Genomic DNA, 18,845 nt, shown 5'->3' on the forward strand with positions numbered 1-18,845 from the left:
TCTGAGCCAATCAAATAATAGAGAACAGCCACTTCACAAAATGGTTTTGGCAGGAAGAAGGTGTCAAAAAATAAGGCATGAAGGCAATGTACAAAAATGAAAGTATGAGAATAACGCAACACATGTAAAAAGCAAGACAAGATACAAAGTATCCCTTTATCTTCACTGTATCTCATACTGCTGTTTGTGTATAATAAAATGTCTACATCCTACAAAATAAGCATCATAGTGTAATGGGCACAATATAAAAGCAATTAAGTATTTTTAGTGTTTGTCCTGACAAATTGAACACTTAGATTTTGTAGGAGTCATTGATCTTTAATGAAACACAATTTATTTGGTCTCAGTTTACCTCACTTAGATTTTATAAGACTTTAGCAGAGAACTGCCCAAGAACCACTAGAACCAGGGGTAAGCAACCGTTGTCATTCCAGATGTTGTGGACTACATTGCCCAATAATTACAGCAATAATGCTGGCAAAGCATCTGGTGAGATGTAGCCCATAACATCTGGAGTGCCGAAGGTTGCCTACCCCAACCTTTGACAATCAATACATATACATTTAGTTCTCTACATCAGGGGTATCATAGTTACATAGTTACATAGCTGAAAAGAGACTTGCATCCGTCAAGTTCAGCCTTCCTCACATCTGTTTTTGCAGTTGAGCCAAAAGAAGGCAAAATCCCAGTCTGAAGTGCTTCCAATTTTGCAACAAACTACGAAGAAATTCCTTCTTGACCCCAAAATGGCAGTCAGATATCTCCTTGGATCAAGCAGCTATTATCCCACTAATTAGAAAGTATATCCCTGTATGTTATGTTTTTGGAAGTATTTGTCCAATTGCTGTTTAAACATCTGTATGGACTCTGATAAAACCACCTCTTCAGGCAGATAATTCCATATCCTTATAGTTCTTACTGTACAAATTATTTTCTTTGCCTTAGATTAGATCTCCTTTATTCCAGCCTAAATGTGTGACCTCGTGTCCTATGTATAGCCCTGTTTATGAATGGATTTCCATATAAAGGATTTGTACTGGCCCCAAATATATTTGTATAATATTATCATTTCCTGGCCATATCCATGGCAGCACAACATTGGGTAGCTCCTCCCTATCCCCATTGGACAGGAATAATAATTAAGCCGTATAAGTACCACCTCCTGCCCCTCCTTCTTCAGTCTTTTTTTCCTGTCCTATCCCTAGGACATGTCGGTCTTTTCAGACTGCTACATTTTCTTTTATGGCTTACCTGAGGATTAGTTCCTCTGGCCCTTGGGGAGTTCACCCTCTCTCCCCTGGGAAGTCTCCAGTATACGGCCCTGTGCAAAGGTGTCCCCCTGGAGAGAACCCCTTTAGTGACCGGGGTTTTTTTCATTCCAATTTCCCAGTGGTAACATGGGAAGGAACATGGGATTTGGCTGGATTCGGGTTTGGTATTTCCCCACCAGGATCAAGGTAATATGGTTTGGTATTTACCTGCTGGTTTTTTCTTTCATTTGGAAATTTTTCCGTAGAAGCGTTCTGGGGTCCCCTGGTTTCATGTTTCCCTGCACGGCATTCGGGAGTCTCCTGTGCGCCTGCGCGGCGTGTAGGGGTCTCCTGTGCGCCTGCGCGGCGTGTAGGGGTCTCCTGGGCGCCTGCGCGGTTTTCGGGGACTCTGGGACGCATGCGCGGCATTCGGTACTTTCTGGCGTTCGCATAAACGCGCGAACGCCATTGTACGTATTAACGCATTCGCGCGCAAATCTATTCGTTTGATTTCTAATTAGGCCGTTTCGCGCGTCTTTTCGGTCATCTGCGCATGCGCGATGACGTCAGACGCCCTCTTAAAGCACCAGGCCTCCTTTTTGGTCAGTTTGAATTTTCAGCTTCCTGGAGAGTTTCTGGCACCGTTGAGATCTGTGGATTGTTGGTTCTTCGCCTTTTTTCTTCTAAAATAAGTTCTTTTCCCATTTTTTGTTTGGTTTCTTGTAGTTTTTCTTCTTGGTTTTAGTTTCGCTGTTTCATCTATTATTTATAGATGGATTCGCGCTCAAGATCTAGGGAATCGGAGTCTTCTCATCATAATAGGTCACAATCTAAGCGATATAGGTAAGCCATCCATTTTTGGAAAAAATTGATATTGATATTATAGATAACTAAAAGAGTGGTAATGTACTAATATTCACGTTTGGTTTATTACAGTGATAAAAGTACAAAGACTTCAGGATCGTCCAAAGGGAAGTCGCCCAAAAGGACGCTGTGTATATCCTGTGATAACAGAGCCATAGAAGGGAAACGTCTCTGTTCGAATTGTCTCTCAGCAGCTGCTGGACCTTCTCAGTTAACACCGGACTTTAGGCAGCTTATCAAGCATGCAGTTGCCCAGGGCATCAGAGAGGTTGGTAAGACCCACAAGCGACCTAGATATTCTGAGCCGTCAGATTGGTCTCCTGATAACTCGGAGGATGAGTTTATGGACACAGCTTCGCTGAGAGACTTGGCTTTTTCCTCGGAGGAGGATGCTATGCCTGATCCTGACTTCCTGATACCTGCGGAGGTGGATCATTTGATTGCTCGGGTCAGAGAAACCCTTACTTTGAAAGAGCCCTCGGAGGAGGAACCCTCTACATCTAACCGCTATTTCTCAGATCTTAGAAGGAAAAGAGCGGCTTTCCCTGTGCATACCACTATTAGTGACCTTATTAAAGAAGAATGGTCCAGGTCTGATAGGAGATCATCTGCAAAAGGGAAGTTCTCCAGATTATACCCGTTTGATCCCAAAGATGCTGAAACATGGGATCTTCCACCCAAGGTTGATGCTGCGGTGGTTAGGCTAGCCAAGCGCACTACCCTGCCAGTGGATGATGCAGGCTCCTTCAGGGATCCAATGGATCGTAAGATGGAATACTACCTGTCTAAGTCCTATGTAGCCTCAGGCACGAGTCTCCACCCTGCCGTTGCTCTCACGTCTGTTTCAAGAGCTATGAAGGTTTGGCTGCAGGAGCTGGAAGGGGACATCAAGAGGGGCAGGAGCCGTTCCTCTATTGTTGATGCCCTGAAGGATATGCGTCTAGCGATTGATTTCTCTTCGGAGGCCGCAGTGGATCTGGTGAGAAACCTTGCTAGAAATATGTCCTTCTCGGTTTCCTCCAGGCGGGCACTCTGGCTCAGATCTTGGGCGGCCGATGCTTCCTCCAAGAATAGTTTGTGTTCTCTGCCATTTCACGGGAATATGTTATTCGGCAAGAATTTGGGTGAATGCATTAAGAGGGCGGCTGAAGGAAATAAAGCCTTTCTACCCCAAGAGAGGAAGTATAAAGGATCCTTTCGCGCCCGGAAAGAGTACCATTCCTTTCGTGACAGTAGGTCCTACAAGCCTGGTAGGGAATACTTCCGATTTCAACCGAGGAGAGGTGCCCCTTCTGGGAACAGAGGAGGCAGGTCACGCGGGTCATCTTCCTCTAAGGACCCGAGGAATCTATGACTACGTACGGCCCAAAACCGAAGGTGTCGGGGCTTGTCTTCTCCAGTATCTTTCGAAATGGACCATTTCCCCAAGCGACGTTTGGGTGCTGGATATTATTCGGAGAGGTTACCTGCTAGAATTCTTCAAGCATCCTCCCAACAGGTCCTTTCACCTCACAAAATGGCCAGGAGACAAGGAAAAGTGCATGGCCCTACAAAATTCCATCCTTTCCTTGCAGAAGGAGAAGGTCATCGTCAAAGTGCCGGCAGGCGAAAGAACTCAAGGATTTTACTCCCACATCTTCTTGACAAGGAAATCCTCAGGGGGTTGGAGACCCATTCTGGATCTGCACAGACTGAACAAGCATCTGCACATTCGCAGATTCAAAATGGAATCTCTGCAGTCTATAATAAAGGTTGTGTCACCCAACCAATGGATGCTGTCTATAGATCTACTAGACGCATATTTTCACATACCCATTGCCCAAATCCATCAGAAGTTTCTGAGGTTTGCTGTGGAAGAAGGTCATTTCCAGTTCAGGGCCCTCCCCTTTGGACTGAGCACAGCCCCAAGAACATTTACAAAGGTCCTGATTGTTCTCATCGCAGAGCTCAGAAAGCAAAACATTGCTATTTACCATTATTTGGACGACGTCTTGATCTTAGGAAACGACGTGGATTCTGTGACATCCCAAGCTATTACCAGCATTCAGTTTCTGCAAGCTCACGGCTGGAAGATCAACACCAAGAAGAGCCACCTCCACCCAACGTAATCTATGGTTTACTTAGGTGCCCATTTCGACACTCTAAAGGGTACTGTCCAGCTCTCATCAGTAAGAATTCTGAAACTCAGGAGGTTATTGAGGAGAATGCTGAAATCCCCGGTTGCCCCTGCAAAGGCGGTAATGAGCCTCCTTGGTTCCATGTCCTCCACAATAGGTCTGACGAGATGGGCTCAGTGGAGAATGAGACCATTCCAAGCCAACTTCCTGAGTCGTTTCTCATCCGGGAACCTGTTCCAGACCATCAAGCTTCCCCTGAAGGTACGCCATTCTCTGATCTGGTGGCTAAACAGAAAGCACCTATCCAAAGGTTTTCCATTAGGGGACATCGCATGGAGGACCGTGACGTAAAAAAAAATAAAAAATCACATATCAAAATATCAAACCATTTCAGAAGTTAATAAAAAAAAATCAAAAAAAAATCAAGGTCTGTGTAAGTAAGCTTTGGGCTTTATTGTTGTAGTTGTTGTGGATGCCGTTTGATTAAATCACTTTCTATTCTTAGACTTTAGCATATGCTGTCATGGTGTTAAAGTTAACATCAATTCAATCTGTAAACATGTGTATCACACGTCATTACGAAACTTCGTGTTATAATTTACAGGGACATTCCAAGCACCACAACTGCTTATGCACTTTAAGTTACAAAACAGAGTTCCTTTTTCGCTGTATCTCATACACGCAGTTGAAATTCAATTGTAGCAATTTTTGAAAATCACAGGATGTACTTGAAAACCAGAGTAATCTAAATGTACCTTTCCTGGTTAAATACATTGTCATTTTAAGCCCTTCCCACCTGCTGTTCGGTATTATCAATTCCATCCATATTTTAGTGTCAATCATTGACACTCAGCAAGTGGAAGCCAGGCTGCAGGTGTCTCAGAAACACCTGGTTTTGGTCAAACTGTTTGCGAACAGTTCTACTGAAAAGCAGGGACCCTACCTATAGTGTAATGGTACCATGACAACTATAATGGCCTGTAGTGGTTCTAGTGCCAGACTAAACTACAGAACCACAGATCCACAAAATCCTTTAGAAAATGGGGTTAAAAGGCCAAAGTGTCAATTTAATCCCATTTAAAGGGACACTATAGTCACCTGAACAACTTTAGCTTAATGAAGCAGTTTTGGTGTATAGAACATGCCCCTGCAGCCTCACTGCTCAATCCTCTGCCATTTAGGAGTTAAATCCCTTTGTTTATGAACCCTAGTCACACCTCCCTGCATGTCCTGTAAAGAGAGCCCTATTAAAGGACCACTCTAGGCACCACTAAACTACCTGATTTAACAGCCCTATTCTATACCTGACTACTCAGTGCCCCTCTGAACCCCACTTTTAACTTTTAAATTCTATTCTAAATACCCCTTTACTTACCTTCTTTGTAGCGCTACGTCACCGATGGTCGACACCTCCTGCGCGGTCATCGGGTCTGCTGACTGTTTTCCCCGCTGTCCGCCAATGAATTTCCACTCATAAGAAATCATTGCGGCTGAAAAAGGCATGCGCGTCCAGCGCAGTGCTCAGCCAATGAAAATCTTCTCATAGAGATTCATTGACTACAAGCATAGTCTCTAATGCATAGTCTCAGCATAGTCTCTAATGCAGGCGCGCTCACATCTGAGCTGCCTGCATTAGAGGGAATAACATTAGACGTCCAAGAGGACGTCTGACGTCAGCTCACTGTGATTTTAACAGTGAGGATTGAGGAAGCACCATCTAGTGGCTGTCTCAGAGACAGCCATTGTAGGTGGGAATAGAGAAAAAAAATACACTGCTTTTTCTCTGAAACGGCAGTGTATTTAAAAAAAACAAAAAAAAACTAGAGGTACCTGGCACCAAGACAACTTCATTGAAATTAAGTTGTCTTGGTGCCTAGAGTGGTCCTTTAAGGCTTTCTTTATTGCAAGTTCTGTTTAATTAAGATTTTCTTATCCCCTGCTATGTTAATAGCTTGCTAGACCCTGCAAGAGCCTCCTGTATGTGATTAAAGTTCAATTTAGAGATTGAGATACAATTATTTAAGGTAAATTACATCTGTTTGAAAGTGAAACCAGTTTTTTTTTTTCATTCAGGCTCTGTCAATCATAGCCAGGGGAGGTGTGTCTAGGGCTGCATAAACAGAAACAAAGTGATTTAACTCCTAAATGACAGTGAATTGAGCAGTGAAATTGCAGGGGAATGATCTATACACTAAAACTGCTTTATTTAGCTAAAGTAATTTAGGTGACTATAGTGTTCCTTTAATCAAAAATATCCTACCAGATATGTTGCACTTGTATACAATCCAGCTGTTGTAGGATTTTCTAAATCAGAATAACCGGACAGGGACAGATTTTTTATTTTTTTTAAAACAAACCGCAAAGTTGCTATATACAAAAAGAGCACATGCTGACTGCAATGATTTAATGTTGTTTTCATAGTGACAGTGCTGTTTAATGAAGTTATAACACTCATAAATAGAGCAATCACCATTGGAAGGATTTTTAATGACCACATATAAGATCGCACCTTGAACTGGGTATTAGCAGCTGCGGCTGTTAACTGTCTGCGAAGCTGGCCGCACTCTGACTCATGTGGCAAAGAAAAGCCATGTTCTCCTTCAAGTGACTTTGACACTGTAGTTATTTGTGAACCTTTTATAGAAAGAATAATGCTTGCCAAGAGAATTGGTCTCCCTCTTAAGAATGTAACAGATGTCCCACGGGTAATGAAATCTCTGCCTCGAGGTCTCCAAGGAAAAAAAACTTCAAAGAGCAAAAAATATCATGTCAACTTTACTTTGTTCATCCACAAGACCAGACCAGCAATTCCCATATTAATTCAGAGCAGTCAAACCCACATGTATCTCCTTGCCATATCTCTAATGCATTCCACAAGGGTATCAGAAACATTGACCCTTGAGAATAAAGCATACCACTCCCTGAGCAAGTAGGCGAGCCAAGTATCAGGCTAAATCAAAGTGAAGATGTCATTTTGCCATAGTGATTATATATATATATATATATATATATATATATATATATATATATATAAGTTTAGATTTCATTTTAGGGCATATGTATAGTTACTTCCAAGTTGCAATTTTGAAGAAAGAAAATATAAACACACACATACATATACACACATATTTTTTCTTTTTAATACACATAGCACATTCTCAGAAATGTGACGGGGCTCAGCGTGCTCTAAAGACCATGCACTTTGTAATGATGCAAAGTGGCTATAGTATTTATGGTTCACAGCAGACCAGTTTATTCGGAATTAGTAGATACTACCCATACAAAATCTGCTCCAACTGTCCACTTGCCACCACCCATTGGTGAGTAGGAATTCATCCCCAGTGAGTGTGCCACAGGCCATCCAGCTTTGCAGTAGTGAGTCCCATTAATTCCCTGATAGTAGGAGTGTAGGACTTGAAATTGTAAGTCCTGAAATGTTTATATATATATATGTGTGTGTGTTTATATATATATTTTCAAACTTGGTCAATGCTTCTGTCCACTTTCTGAACTTTTATCAAGGTAATGGATATAAGGTGAAGTAAGAAAAACGGTGAAGCAAACAGGTAAGAGTGGGCAATGGACAAGGATATGCACAAAAGAAACCGGTAAACCACAGTGGGAACCAAAGTTACAAAGGAATCCAAACACAATGGAATGAAACCAAATTCACAGAATTCTCCAAAAAGAAGCAGTGTGATAATATGATTCTCCTTCTCCACCTCTCCACCAGTAGGAACAGGGCAGGGAACTGAATCAAGAATGGGGAGGAAATAATTCTCCTTACAATGCAATCAAGACTTAATTTCCCTCTAAGGAGAATTATTTCATCCCATTTCCGATTCAAGTCCCTGGAGTGGAGAGGTAAACAAGAAGTGGTAACTGAAAGAGCATGTAAATGTTTTTGCACCGTATTCCCGATTCAAGTCCTTACGTTATTCCTACTGGTGGAGAGGTGGAGAAGGAGAAGTTGAAGGAGCACTTATACCATCCAATTCCATTATAACCAGAGCCTGCTATAGGTGGCTCTGCAAAGTGTGAGTGGCCTATTAATGTCTCTTAACATTGTCTTTGTATATTACAATCTAAAAGATTTGCCTTTTCCAATTTGTTTCACACCATTCTGAATCCAAAATCTGGGTGCATACTAGCTTTTGACACATTTCTGTATTATAAATGATTATTTTAACCCTGGATGTGTGATGAACTGCTCTCTTTGATTTGGCGTCCTCTCTGTCTATGCTCACTCCACTGGGGTTCTGTGTTTCTCTAGCTAGAGAATTTTTTTTGGTAAAACTTTAGCAATTCCACATGATTTATCACATTTAGATACCTGCGTGCCTTGACGTTTGTTGGTAAACTGGAAAGAGTTGAAGTTGAATTAGCACTTATACCATCTAATGGTATTACAGTCAGAGCTTGCTATTATGTAGCTCTGCAAAGTGTGAGTCGCCAATTACCTCTTACTATTATAATATTTGTCTTTTCTATTTTCAGATTTTTCTGTGACATACATTACCTCCAACTAACAGAAGAAAGAGGATTACGTATGGTCCATCATATTCAGTTTTGAGCGTATTTTTGCCCTGCCTATCTTTTGTCTTTGTAGTGTCTAGTGAGTGATTGTAGACAGTGGGGAAAAAAAAGTTATGCTATTTTTAGTACCAATCCACTCTATATACACTATTCTCGTGTTTTTTTTTTCATTGTACAAATATCTTTTCCATTGTAAGCTTATTTAGGCCCACTTCACCTACTGTTGCAGTATTTTATACATGTTTTGTTATAATTGTACCTATTGTACAGTGCTGTGGTTGGCTTTCTATAATAATTGTAAATCGCAAAAAAAACAAAAAATAGGTGAAATAGAGCACTTCTCATAAATTAGATATTTTGCTGTAAAATTTGGAATTTCCAATTTATCAAACAAACTGGCCATTTGGCTTTTAGCTTTATATACACATTCCTCTGACTATATACACAATAGACACTGCATTTGACTATATATATATATATATATATTTTTTTTTTTTTTAAATGCAGTTTCTATTGTGTATATAGTCAGAGAAATGTGTATATAACCTAAAAGCCAAATTGAGCACACACACACAAATGTTTGTGTAGCCAGAGATCACACAAACAGGAAGCAAAGCCGACTTGGAGAATTATTATAGTTCAGCTATTGTGGTGTTAAAATACACCACACAAACGTTTTTTGAAAAATCCCTATTTAGTAGATATCTATAGTTTATATAATATCTCTTGTCTGCAGCCTTTGCAAGCCCTCCCGTTCTAACCCCGCCCAGTCTTTCTGTGGCTGTCCAATCACAGACTTTCCAATGCAGCTCAATGAGTAGTCTTTGCAAGGCAGATGCTCTGGGCAATTGCTGCCTCTTAACCCCTTAAGGACCAAACTTCTGGAATAAAAGGGAATCATGACATGTCACGCATGTCATGTGTCCTTAAGGGGTTAAAGGACCACTCTAGTGCCAGGAAAGCATACTCGTTTTCCTGGCACTAGAGTGCCCTGAGGGTGCCCCCACCCTCAGGGACCCCCTCCCGCCCGGCTCTGGAAAGGGGAAAAAACTTACCTTTTTCCAGCGCTGGGCGGGGAGCTCTCCTCCTCTGTTCCTCCCCGTCGGCTGAATGCGCACGCGCGGCACGAGCTGCGCGCGCATTCAGCCGGTCACATAGGAAAGCATTCATAATGCTTTCCTATGGACGCTTGCGTGCTCTCACTGTGATTTTCACAGTGAGAATCACGCAAGCGCCTCTAGCGGCTGTCAGTGAGACAGCCACTAGAGGATTAGGGGGAAGGCTTAACTAATTGATAAACATAGCAGTTTCTCTGAAACTGCTATGTTTATAAAACAATTAGTTAACCCTAGCTGGACCTGGCACCCAGACCACTTCATTAAGCTGAAGTGGTCTGGGTGCCTAGAGTGGTCCTTTAAGTTTAACTCTACTGGGCTAAACAACTAGGTAGTAACAGGACAAGCTGTCTGAAAGCCAGAGGGTGAACAAGGTAACAAGAATAATTTATTGAAATCTGCCATTTTTTTGTTAAAAAAAAAAAAAAAAAAAAGACGGACACACTTTTCAAACAAAGGTACTTCAGCAAGCAGAAGTGCTTAGGTTTTCAGAGTTTTACTTTAAATTCAAAAATTCCCTTTGAATCTCCCAAAATTCTCACTTTAGTGACTAATCCTGACCATTTACAAAACATTGACCAATATATAGAACAGTTACATTATTTTGAGGAAGCAGCCATTTTGCTTTCCTACCAGACCTCCTACATTTACTATGTATTCAAATTCAATTTACCCTGAGGAGATTAAAAGGTAAGAATTATAGAGGAAATGGGGCCTAACAAAAAAAAAAAAAAAAAAAAAAAAAAAAACAACCCCACACACAATACTTGTTAGAGTGTTCCTTTAAAGGCAAGATCAATAAATACATTTTTGTTCAACTATAACATTCATCTTCCTGAATTTAGTTCACAAGCTTGTATTACACAATGTATTTTAAAAGGACACGTTCTCTTTTACACCCTATACTCCTTTATAAATCTGCAGTAAGGTACAAGGTGTGCTATATATAGTCTGGCAAAATCATATAAATATAGTAGAAAGGACCGCGCACCAAGGTCTTTGTGATAGTTTTCAAATAAAATTTTACTTTTATTTAATCCATATACAAGTCAACGTTTCAGCCCCCACATGGAGCTTTCATCAGGGCAAGAAAGCTCCATGTGGGGGCTGAAACGTTGACTTTTATATGGAAACAAATATTACAAATGAAAATTTAAAATGCAATTTTTTTAAACAAATTGGTAATGAAATGACAATACACCATATTAAATATTTAGCAAACCATTATGACCATGATTGGAGGAAATATCAGCTGTGACATGGTCCCAGAAAATCAGTCCATGAAAATTGGAAATTTGAAAACTGAAACACATATCTGCAATTTGACTTTATAACTTGTCTACATGGGGGTATTGCTGTACTCCGCAGTGGTGGCATAATAGAAATCTGGGGTATTTACACCCATGGGATATACATGGTCTGTGAAATTACCCGAGAAAGTAGCATGTGTGTAAAAAAAAAAAATAGAAAAACTGGAAGCAGCAGTGACATTTCTGACCTTGGTAAATGACGTTGATTGTATCAGAAGAAAGCCCCATCAGTCCTTTAAATGTTATAAAGTATGCACAGAGGCACTTCTATATAAATAAATGGTAAATGTATGACAAAACAAACACATGGCAAAAGTACAAAATAATCTCAGAGAGTATAAAGGAAATAGTTTTGTTTATAAAAATAATAAATTCATTTAATTTTTTCCCCAAGCTCCAGCAGTACAAGCTCTTTACAGTCGGCAGGCCGTACTAACTCGTGTGTTTGAATTTGCGCATATTGGTTCCAATAGAGACAGAAATCTCTGCGTTATTTTTATTTTGTCCATAATAATCAACAAAGGATCCATCTGGTCCAATCAGATACATGATGATTGTGTGATCCACCTGCAAAGGAAGAGAAACAAACTCGTCATGACTCCTGAAATTCAACCACTTTGTAAAAATTCTAATTCAGTTTAAGGTGGGAGATCTTGCTCACAGTACAAACAAAATGTTCTGCGCATAACCAAAACCCTTAGAGGAACACTTCCACCCCGTCTCTCTCAGCCTATCACTGGCTACCAAGGCAAACCATTTTGGAGTGTACGGCAGACAGAGGAAAAGAAAGGAAGAAAAATCGGAGGCAGATCTTTCAGGCAGCGGGGGACCCACGCAAGGGTTAAAGAACAGTTTAGTCCCTGAAGGTAAGATGGTGTGCAGCCACTCCTGCCCCGATAACCACTGCATGTCAACTCTCACTGCCAATACGAGGCAAAGATTCCCATACAAACATACAACTCGTGTCTAATTTTTCTCATTCCTGAATGCGTTCCACTTCACATTGTTACAGATTATCTAAATAATTCCTATTCTCTGGCTTCAAATACAATCTGACTTTTTGGCCATTTAAAGGAGCAACTTTAAATAGGGAAAACTACCATTGCAACAAATATACATTTTATTAAGCATTGAATAAAAGTAAATATAGAAAAAATATTTTGTCAAGAACATATCAACAAAGCTTATTGGGACATTATTATATTGTCTTTTGTGCAATAGTGAAAATGGTGCTGGGAAAATAGAAAGTCTTGAGATTGTGCACCATAAAAGTTGGCAAATAAAATTAACTATAAATGAATACTACTGCTAAGTAAATCGGAGGTTAAAACTTAAAGTCCTACACTACTAACCAGGCCTTAAAAGTTACATGTGTCTGCAATCCACAGCATATTCACCAAGGGTCAAAGTTTTACAAGCCAGTGTTACATTTTCACTCATTTACGGCTAATAGAAAATTTTAGCCCTGATGTAACTTTGAGAACAATTTCAACCTTCCGGAACACAAGTAGAATTCTGTGAAACAGTTTAACATCAGCAGTCTATGTACACAAGAAGATTGCTTTATGTATCCACTACTTTTACTACACATGTCTTCCTAATCTTCATACAACAGGGCCCAAAATTCCCACTTGCCGCTCGTCAATAGCGAGTAAAAATTGACCCTGGTGTGTGTGACCTGGATCCTCCAGGATTGCTGTGGTGAGGGACTTTTAAAGCGTGGCTAGTGGCATAGGACTTGAAACTGTGAGTCTTGCAGCCAAACACTACAGGAGTCATACAGCTGAGAGAAAATGCTCAGAAATCTTTTTGATTATGTAGACCTAATATACAGAAACCAATGGAATGTTCCTGATGATTGTTCCACGTTTAGCACTTTTCCCTTACTATCATAGATTTAAAGATTTGCTGTGAGCATCGTGACTTACAATGTAATCATTGTCATCGTCCTTTGGTCCTGGGCTGAAATATACTCTGTATGCTTTTGCCACTGCCTCGATCTGTTCAACTGACCCAGTTAATCCAATCAATTTGGGAGAGAATTCTATAAAATAAAATAAAAAAAAGATATTTAACATTATTCACCAGAAATTTTGCACGAGCCAGCAAAAAAAAAAAAAAAAAAAAAAAAAATATTTTTGTATATTTTTTTTTGGCATAGTTTGAGATGTATTCACTTTATGATGGAATTTTAAAAATTAGGTCACATCTAGGCTGAAATATCTATTTACAATGCATTCAAACATGGTGAGATTGAAAATTGGAAAGGAACAAAATGAGTGCACATCAGTGAAATTAGCATCGACGAGACCGTACAAATCACAGTGGGTGCAGGATCACTGCAGGGCAATACTAAATCATTAAATTAGGACAGCAAGCTAAGAAAATATCAGATTAGGAAGAGTGACCTTACCAACCTTTAATATATCTACTGACTGCATCTTTGTCGTCACGTTCAGGATCAATCGTGATGAAAAGAGGTGTTAGATTAGGGATTGATGGAATCTTATCTGTAAAAGATAGACGTTTAAAATACTGTAAAATGTGCATTTTATTTTTTGCATTATTTCAACTTAATTTGTCCACTCTCATATGCAGGTTACTTTCTATGAACAAATTTGGAATTAGTCTCACCCACTCCGACAGATACATATAGAATTACCAATCTCATCAACGACAAGAATCATCTTTTCAATTTCCTCTGGGCAAATGTCTGGACAATGTGTGAATCCGAAGTACAGCAGGACCCACTGGCCATGAAAATCTTTATCTGTTTTAGGTTGTCCATTGTGGTCGATTAAAGAAAAAGGTCCGCCGAGTAACGGCTTCCCTATGGAACGATTTCTTTCTTTTTCAATATCTGCAGTAGAAAGAACAAGAGCACAGCTATTCACAAGAGCCCTGTCAACAAAGCACATCTCTAACTTCACAATCCACGAGGGAAATATATATACACATCTATCAATACACACAGTTCTGAACCTACAGTTTGATTTGGATGCAACTGGCATTGATATCATCAAACTGTTTCTAACACTTTGTCATTAAAGCAGGGGTCAGGCAACATGGTACTCTAGTATAAATAACCACTTCAATGTTATAAAGCAGTGGTACCCAACCCAGTCCTTAAGTACCCCTAACAGTCTATGATTTATGGGATTACCCAGTTGTGTCTAAGGTGTTTTTTAGAAAACAAAAAAGGAAAAATAATAAAAAAAACCAAAAAAAACACTTTAGACACAACAGGGTAATCCCTAAATCCTGGACTGGTAGGGGGTACTTGACGACTGGGTTGGGAACCCCTACTATAGAGGATATGTTACCAGAGAGAGAGAAGGTCAGGGAGGAATGACTGACAAAAAGGACAGAGGCGCCAACATGAGCATGCTGGCATCAGAGTATTGCAGAGATTTCTGCTCAGCAGGGGTTTGTTGGGTATGTAGCAGTTCGATTTATCAGATAAGATGATTGGAACTACTGCTTAAGCTGATGTCAATAATTTAACTTGCCAGCTCTCTTAATAGTTGCATGAAACTGCTCACGATCCTGTACAAGTATTTGGCAAGACAAGGATAAGCATGGGACATCTATGAGTGACGGGTGAGATTGTGGATGTAGGGAGTTTTGCAAATCACTGCAGTTTTAACACTATGGACAGGGAACTATGGTTTATGCTATTTTTAATTTGCATTAATGTAATACAAGCACGGCAAAAATATCAAAATAAACTAGTTAGAGCTCAGAATAAAAAAAAAAATAATTAAAAAAAATGTTTTGCAAAAGGCAACAATACTGTATAAAAAAAAACTAAATAGAAAGCAGTAATTAGAACAAGTGCAACTCAAAAAAAATAAATAAAAGAGGGAAAGGAAATAGTTCACCTCTGACCTGTGTAATAAACACTTACAAATGTCTAATAATGCATACACCACCACCTGCATAGATGTAAATATGCATCTTGCAGGAGTTAAAGGAAAACGACAAATGCCAAATGCACTTCAGTTTCTAAATGCTTTATGTGTACAGTGTGACCTTTATTTTTATTTCATAAAAATTGCAGATTTCAATAGAAATTTAATCAATTATAAATGAACCTTTCCTTCTCCCCCCCCCCCTTTGTGAGAAAACCAGTCCTGTTACTTCCTGGTTTGGGTAGCTTATTTGAACTGAACTAAAGAGGCAGCAATTGCCCAGAGCACCTGGCTTGCAAAGAATTCTCATTGAGCTGTATTGGGCAGTCTGTGATTGGACAGACACAAAGTCGTGGCGTGCAAACTGGAGGGCTGGAGTTCTGCAGCTTTTCCAAGCCGATTTTAGATAAAAGCCCAATGAATAAAATGCAGCAATAAATGCATGCACATGTTTTCATTGCATATCTACAAATGTGTTTTTTTTTTTTTATAAACCTTTGGAATATTTAAACATCATCTACAAATTCACTTGTGATTGTAGGGAAATTTTCCAAATCTATCAATGTTGGCATAACATAGCAACATATGAATAACAATCTTCTGCTCAGTCCTACAGTAGTCCATTCTCAAATGGGTGTCATCTTTGCAGCCAGTTAATAGCCACAGAGAACATTGACTTCTCACGTCTAGACACCATAAGATCAGAGTCATATAGGAAACATAGGAGCTGACAAACAACAAGCTGGTTTCAGCTGGTGCATTTTGTGGTGGTGGATTCACTCTGTCAAAGCTTTTTTGCATCTCTTCTTTTTGGTACCAGGCTGCTTATCCATTTTGGGGTTAAACCCATTCTGGCTACTAGATTCATTGCATCACCCTGTATTAACATAAATGTGAATTCTAAATAATAAGGTGTGTCCCCCTAAAATGGGGTAAATACATCTTTGAGACTCACTCTCTTCCTTGACTTTCTTCAGGTATTTCATTCCACCCATTATAGCCCCTCCCAACGCGACAGTAACCACCAGAGATTTCCATGTAACCGGCTACTAGGAGAGAGATTGGATGAGCTTACAATACAGACTGTTTACCGAAAACTGCATAATATGAATTAAATAAGGGGATAAATAAATGAATGAAAATTATAAAATCACATTACCAAATATAAGAACAAATATACGACAGATTGGTAATGTGTGCAAACATTTTACATAATGCTTTTACATTTGCTATTCAATAGCACTACACAACAACTGCTGTAAAATCATCTCAGCTGCAATGCCCTGGGATTCTCCCGAGGCTGTGAGCGATAAAAGGTATCATGGTGAGAAAGCGAACATTCAGGAGGTCCCCAAGCAGGAGTGATCCCTCTAGCGTCCCATGGTGGGGGAACCAGGATCATTTCATATATGGGGATTGAAAGATATCAGAACTTAATACATTAAATTACACAGCTTTATTAAAGCCATAAATTAACAGCAAGACAAATAACAAAAATTACAATAAATAAGAAAAAGATCCTAATTAAAAAGAAAAATGTAAATGTATTATTTTAAGAGTTACATACCCCATACTTTCTTTTTGGTGCGGAAGGTGGAATTGTACTGAAAAGGCGAAGATTTTTGGCGTACTTGCTCCATGTTTTATCTGTCACAACCTAATGGGAAAAAGTGGACAAAGCAAATATAACTGCAGCGATAAAGCCATATAGCATTTGCTTGCCCATGTCAAACTTTCCTACAAAAAATGCATCTTCCTGGGAACTAATGAATGTAAAACTCTGTCACAATCTCTAAGTCACAGTGTAATTAATTTATAGCAGCATATTATTGGTTTCAGACCCCAGGGTCTCGGGGAAAAATGGTTGCCAGATTTATGATGTGTAGCAAAGGAAAAGAGCTCCTCTGTAGTTGTGTAGAACACATGAGGTCGGAGGTAAATTAAGAAACCAATGCAGATTATTTAAGGAACCCTGCTTTGTTAATGCATTTACTTTCTTTATGTAGAATATTAATTCACAATGCCAAAGCAGCACTATTAATGTGATGCTTATCTACGTGAAGAGACTATGCTTATCCAGGTAAACATTATGAACCGGTTAAACCTACTCGGGTCTCAGAATTTACTACAGGACCCTTTTCTTTAGAACAGAAACAAGACATATTCAGACCCCAGGTAAGTGCCCACCATAAAGTGTTTACTGGGGGAGCATGGCGTTGCTATGTGCAATGGAGGAGATACATTTAACACAAACAAAGTTTTTAAAAAAGAGATGATTAACATGATGCATTGCACTATGCACTGTGTGACAAGCAAAAAAATAGGTCACCAAACTCATGGAGTGCAATTGCATATAATTTGTGTCCATGGGGAAAATGTACTTAAAATTCAATAAATAGAGAACCATGAGATTTATAAAGGCTCAGCAGCTGATTATTTGTTGGCCTCCCCAATATAAGCTGTGCCAGACCCACCTTGCAGGTAGGTAGCCCAAGGTGACCCTCCAATAAGGAAATTAGCATTGTGTGAATGGGAGCTGGAACATGTGTCTACATCCAGCTCACCCCAGGAGACAGGCTCTGTACACAAGAGGATTAGGAGGCTATCCCTGGTTGGGGCCATGCCTCCCTGGCTCTCACTTACCCGCCCAGTGCTCCCAGGTGCTCTGTATACCAGCTGCCGAGCTCCCAGCCGCACACAGAGCACAGCAGCCATCGCCGCCATGATTTACAACCACCGTGACACGCAAAGCGCTTCCTGATCGCTACCATTGCCTTCCGCCGCAAACACAGCACGCACTACTAAGGTTCCGAGCAGGGTGGGCGGGGAAGCATTTACTGTTCTGTACCATGTGCTGGCTGCATTTCTACAGATACATACCAAGGGTCCCTATTTAATAGGGACAGTCCTTATTTTGGACCCAATCCCTCTGTCCTTCAGTTCCATTCTATCTCCCTCTTTTCTAGGAGATCCATATTGTTAGTGTGTCTGAGTGTATAACACAGCCCCTTTCCGCTGGATTATAAAGGATTATACAGATTATACAGCTAGTATTATTATTAAATTATTAGTAAAACACTAAAATTGTCTCAGAATGGCCTCGCCCCTGGCCACGCTCCCACTCGCACCCCTTAAATTAGTGTTTCACTTTTAGACAGGTACCTTTTAGGAGAAATGCGTTGGGTGGGGTCTTTTTTTTTTTTTTTTAAAAGGGTTCCCTTAATTATCATTTGGCAAAGCAGTTTGTCCGCAATCTATCAGCCAAAAGAATCCCAAAGAAAGACAAAACCCTTAATATCACGGACAGAATAGAACAAAATGGAAAAATTTAAAGCGGCACTGTAATGCCGAACTTACCTTTCCTCAATCTCTTCATCTTCTCCCCCTCTCTCGGGATCTGTTATTCTTTTCTTCCTGTCTGCTATAGTAGGGACTCTTTGCCTTATGGAGGATTCCTCCGCTTGACCGGCTCTGACCAGCGGAGGAGCAAAGTGTGCTTCATTTCCGCTGGTCAGAGCAATTTTCCCATAATCCTTACCTTTCCTCTGTGTTCCCACGATGCTTCCTGTCATTTTAGACTAAACTGACGAATTGCGTTCTAACTGAATGAGAACAGTATGTTCGTTTCTTTTAGAACGCAATTCGGCACTTTGTTCGTATCGCAATTTCATTCTAATTAATGAAACTCCGATCCTATTCATTGCTGTGGCTGCATCTTGCAGCCGCTTAGTAGATAACTCCC

The 18,845-nt window shown here is 40.1% G+C and overlaps 2 protein-coding genes across 2 annotated transcripts in view; one reads left to right on the forward strand and one right to left on the reverse strand.

The window, feature by feature from the left end:
* LOC134611849 (ABC-type organic anion transporter ABCA8-like) overlaps positions 1–18,845 on the forward strand; it is a 224,764-nt gene that overhangs the window by 31,950 nt on the left and 173,969 nt on the right. The gene's annotated exons all lie outside the window — the stretch shown is intronic.
* LOC134610425 (protein SCO1 homolog, mitochondrial) lies at positions 11,138–17,870 on the reverse strand. Its single transcript, XM_063453386.1, has 7 exons — positions 17,747–17,870; positions 16,671–16,760; positions 16,059–16,149; positions 13,855–14,052; positions 13,610–13,702; positions 13,121–13,236; positions 11,138–11,759 (listed from the first exon to the last, which is right to left on the reverse strand). Exons 1-7 carry the CDS (start codon positions 17,825–17,827, stop codon positions 11,625–11,627), a joined length of 804 nt encoding a protein of 267 aa, XP_063309456.1. The 5' UTR covers positions 17,828–17,870; the 3' UTR covers positions 11,138–11,624.

The sequence above is a fragment of the Pelobates fuscus genome, chromosome 5 (genome assembly GCF_036172605.1).
Source record: "Pelobates fuscus isolate aPelFus1 chromosome 5, aPelFus1.pri, whole genome shotgun sequence".
Lineage (NCBI taxonomy): Eukaryota > Metazoa > Chordata > Amphibia > Anura > Pelobatidae > Pelobates > Pelobates fuscus.

Bases quoted from the DNA above. Each gene is read 5' to 3' on its own strand.
- LOC134610425 (XM_063453386.1), bottom strand. From the start codon at position 17,827: ATGGCGGCGATGGCTGCTGTGCTCTGTGTGCGGCTGGGAGCTCGGCAG. The intron at 16,150-16,670 runs GTATGTAACTCT...CTCTCCTAGTAG, and splicing joins CACCAAAAAGAAAGTATGGG to CCGGTTACATGGAAATCTCT. The intron at 14,053-16,058 runs GTGAGTCTCAAA...TTTCTACTGCAG, and splicing joins GAAGAAAGTCAAGGAAGAGA to ATATTGAAAAAGAAAGAAAT.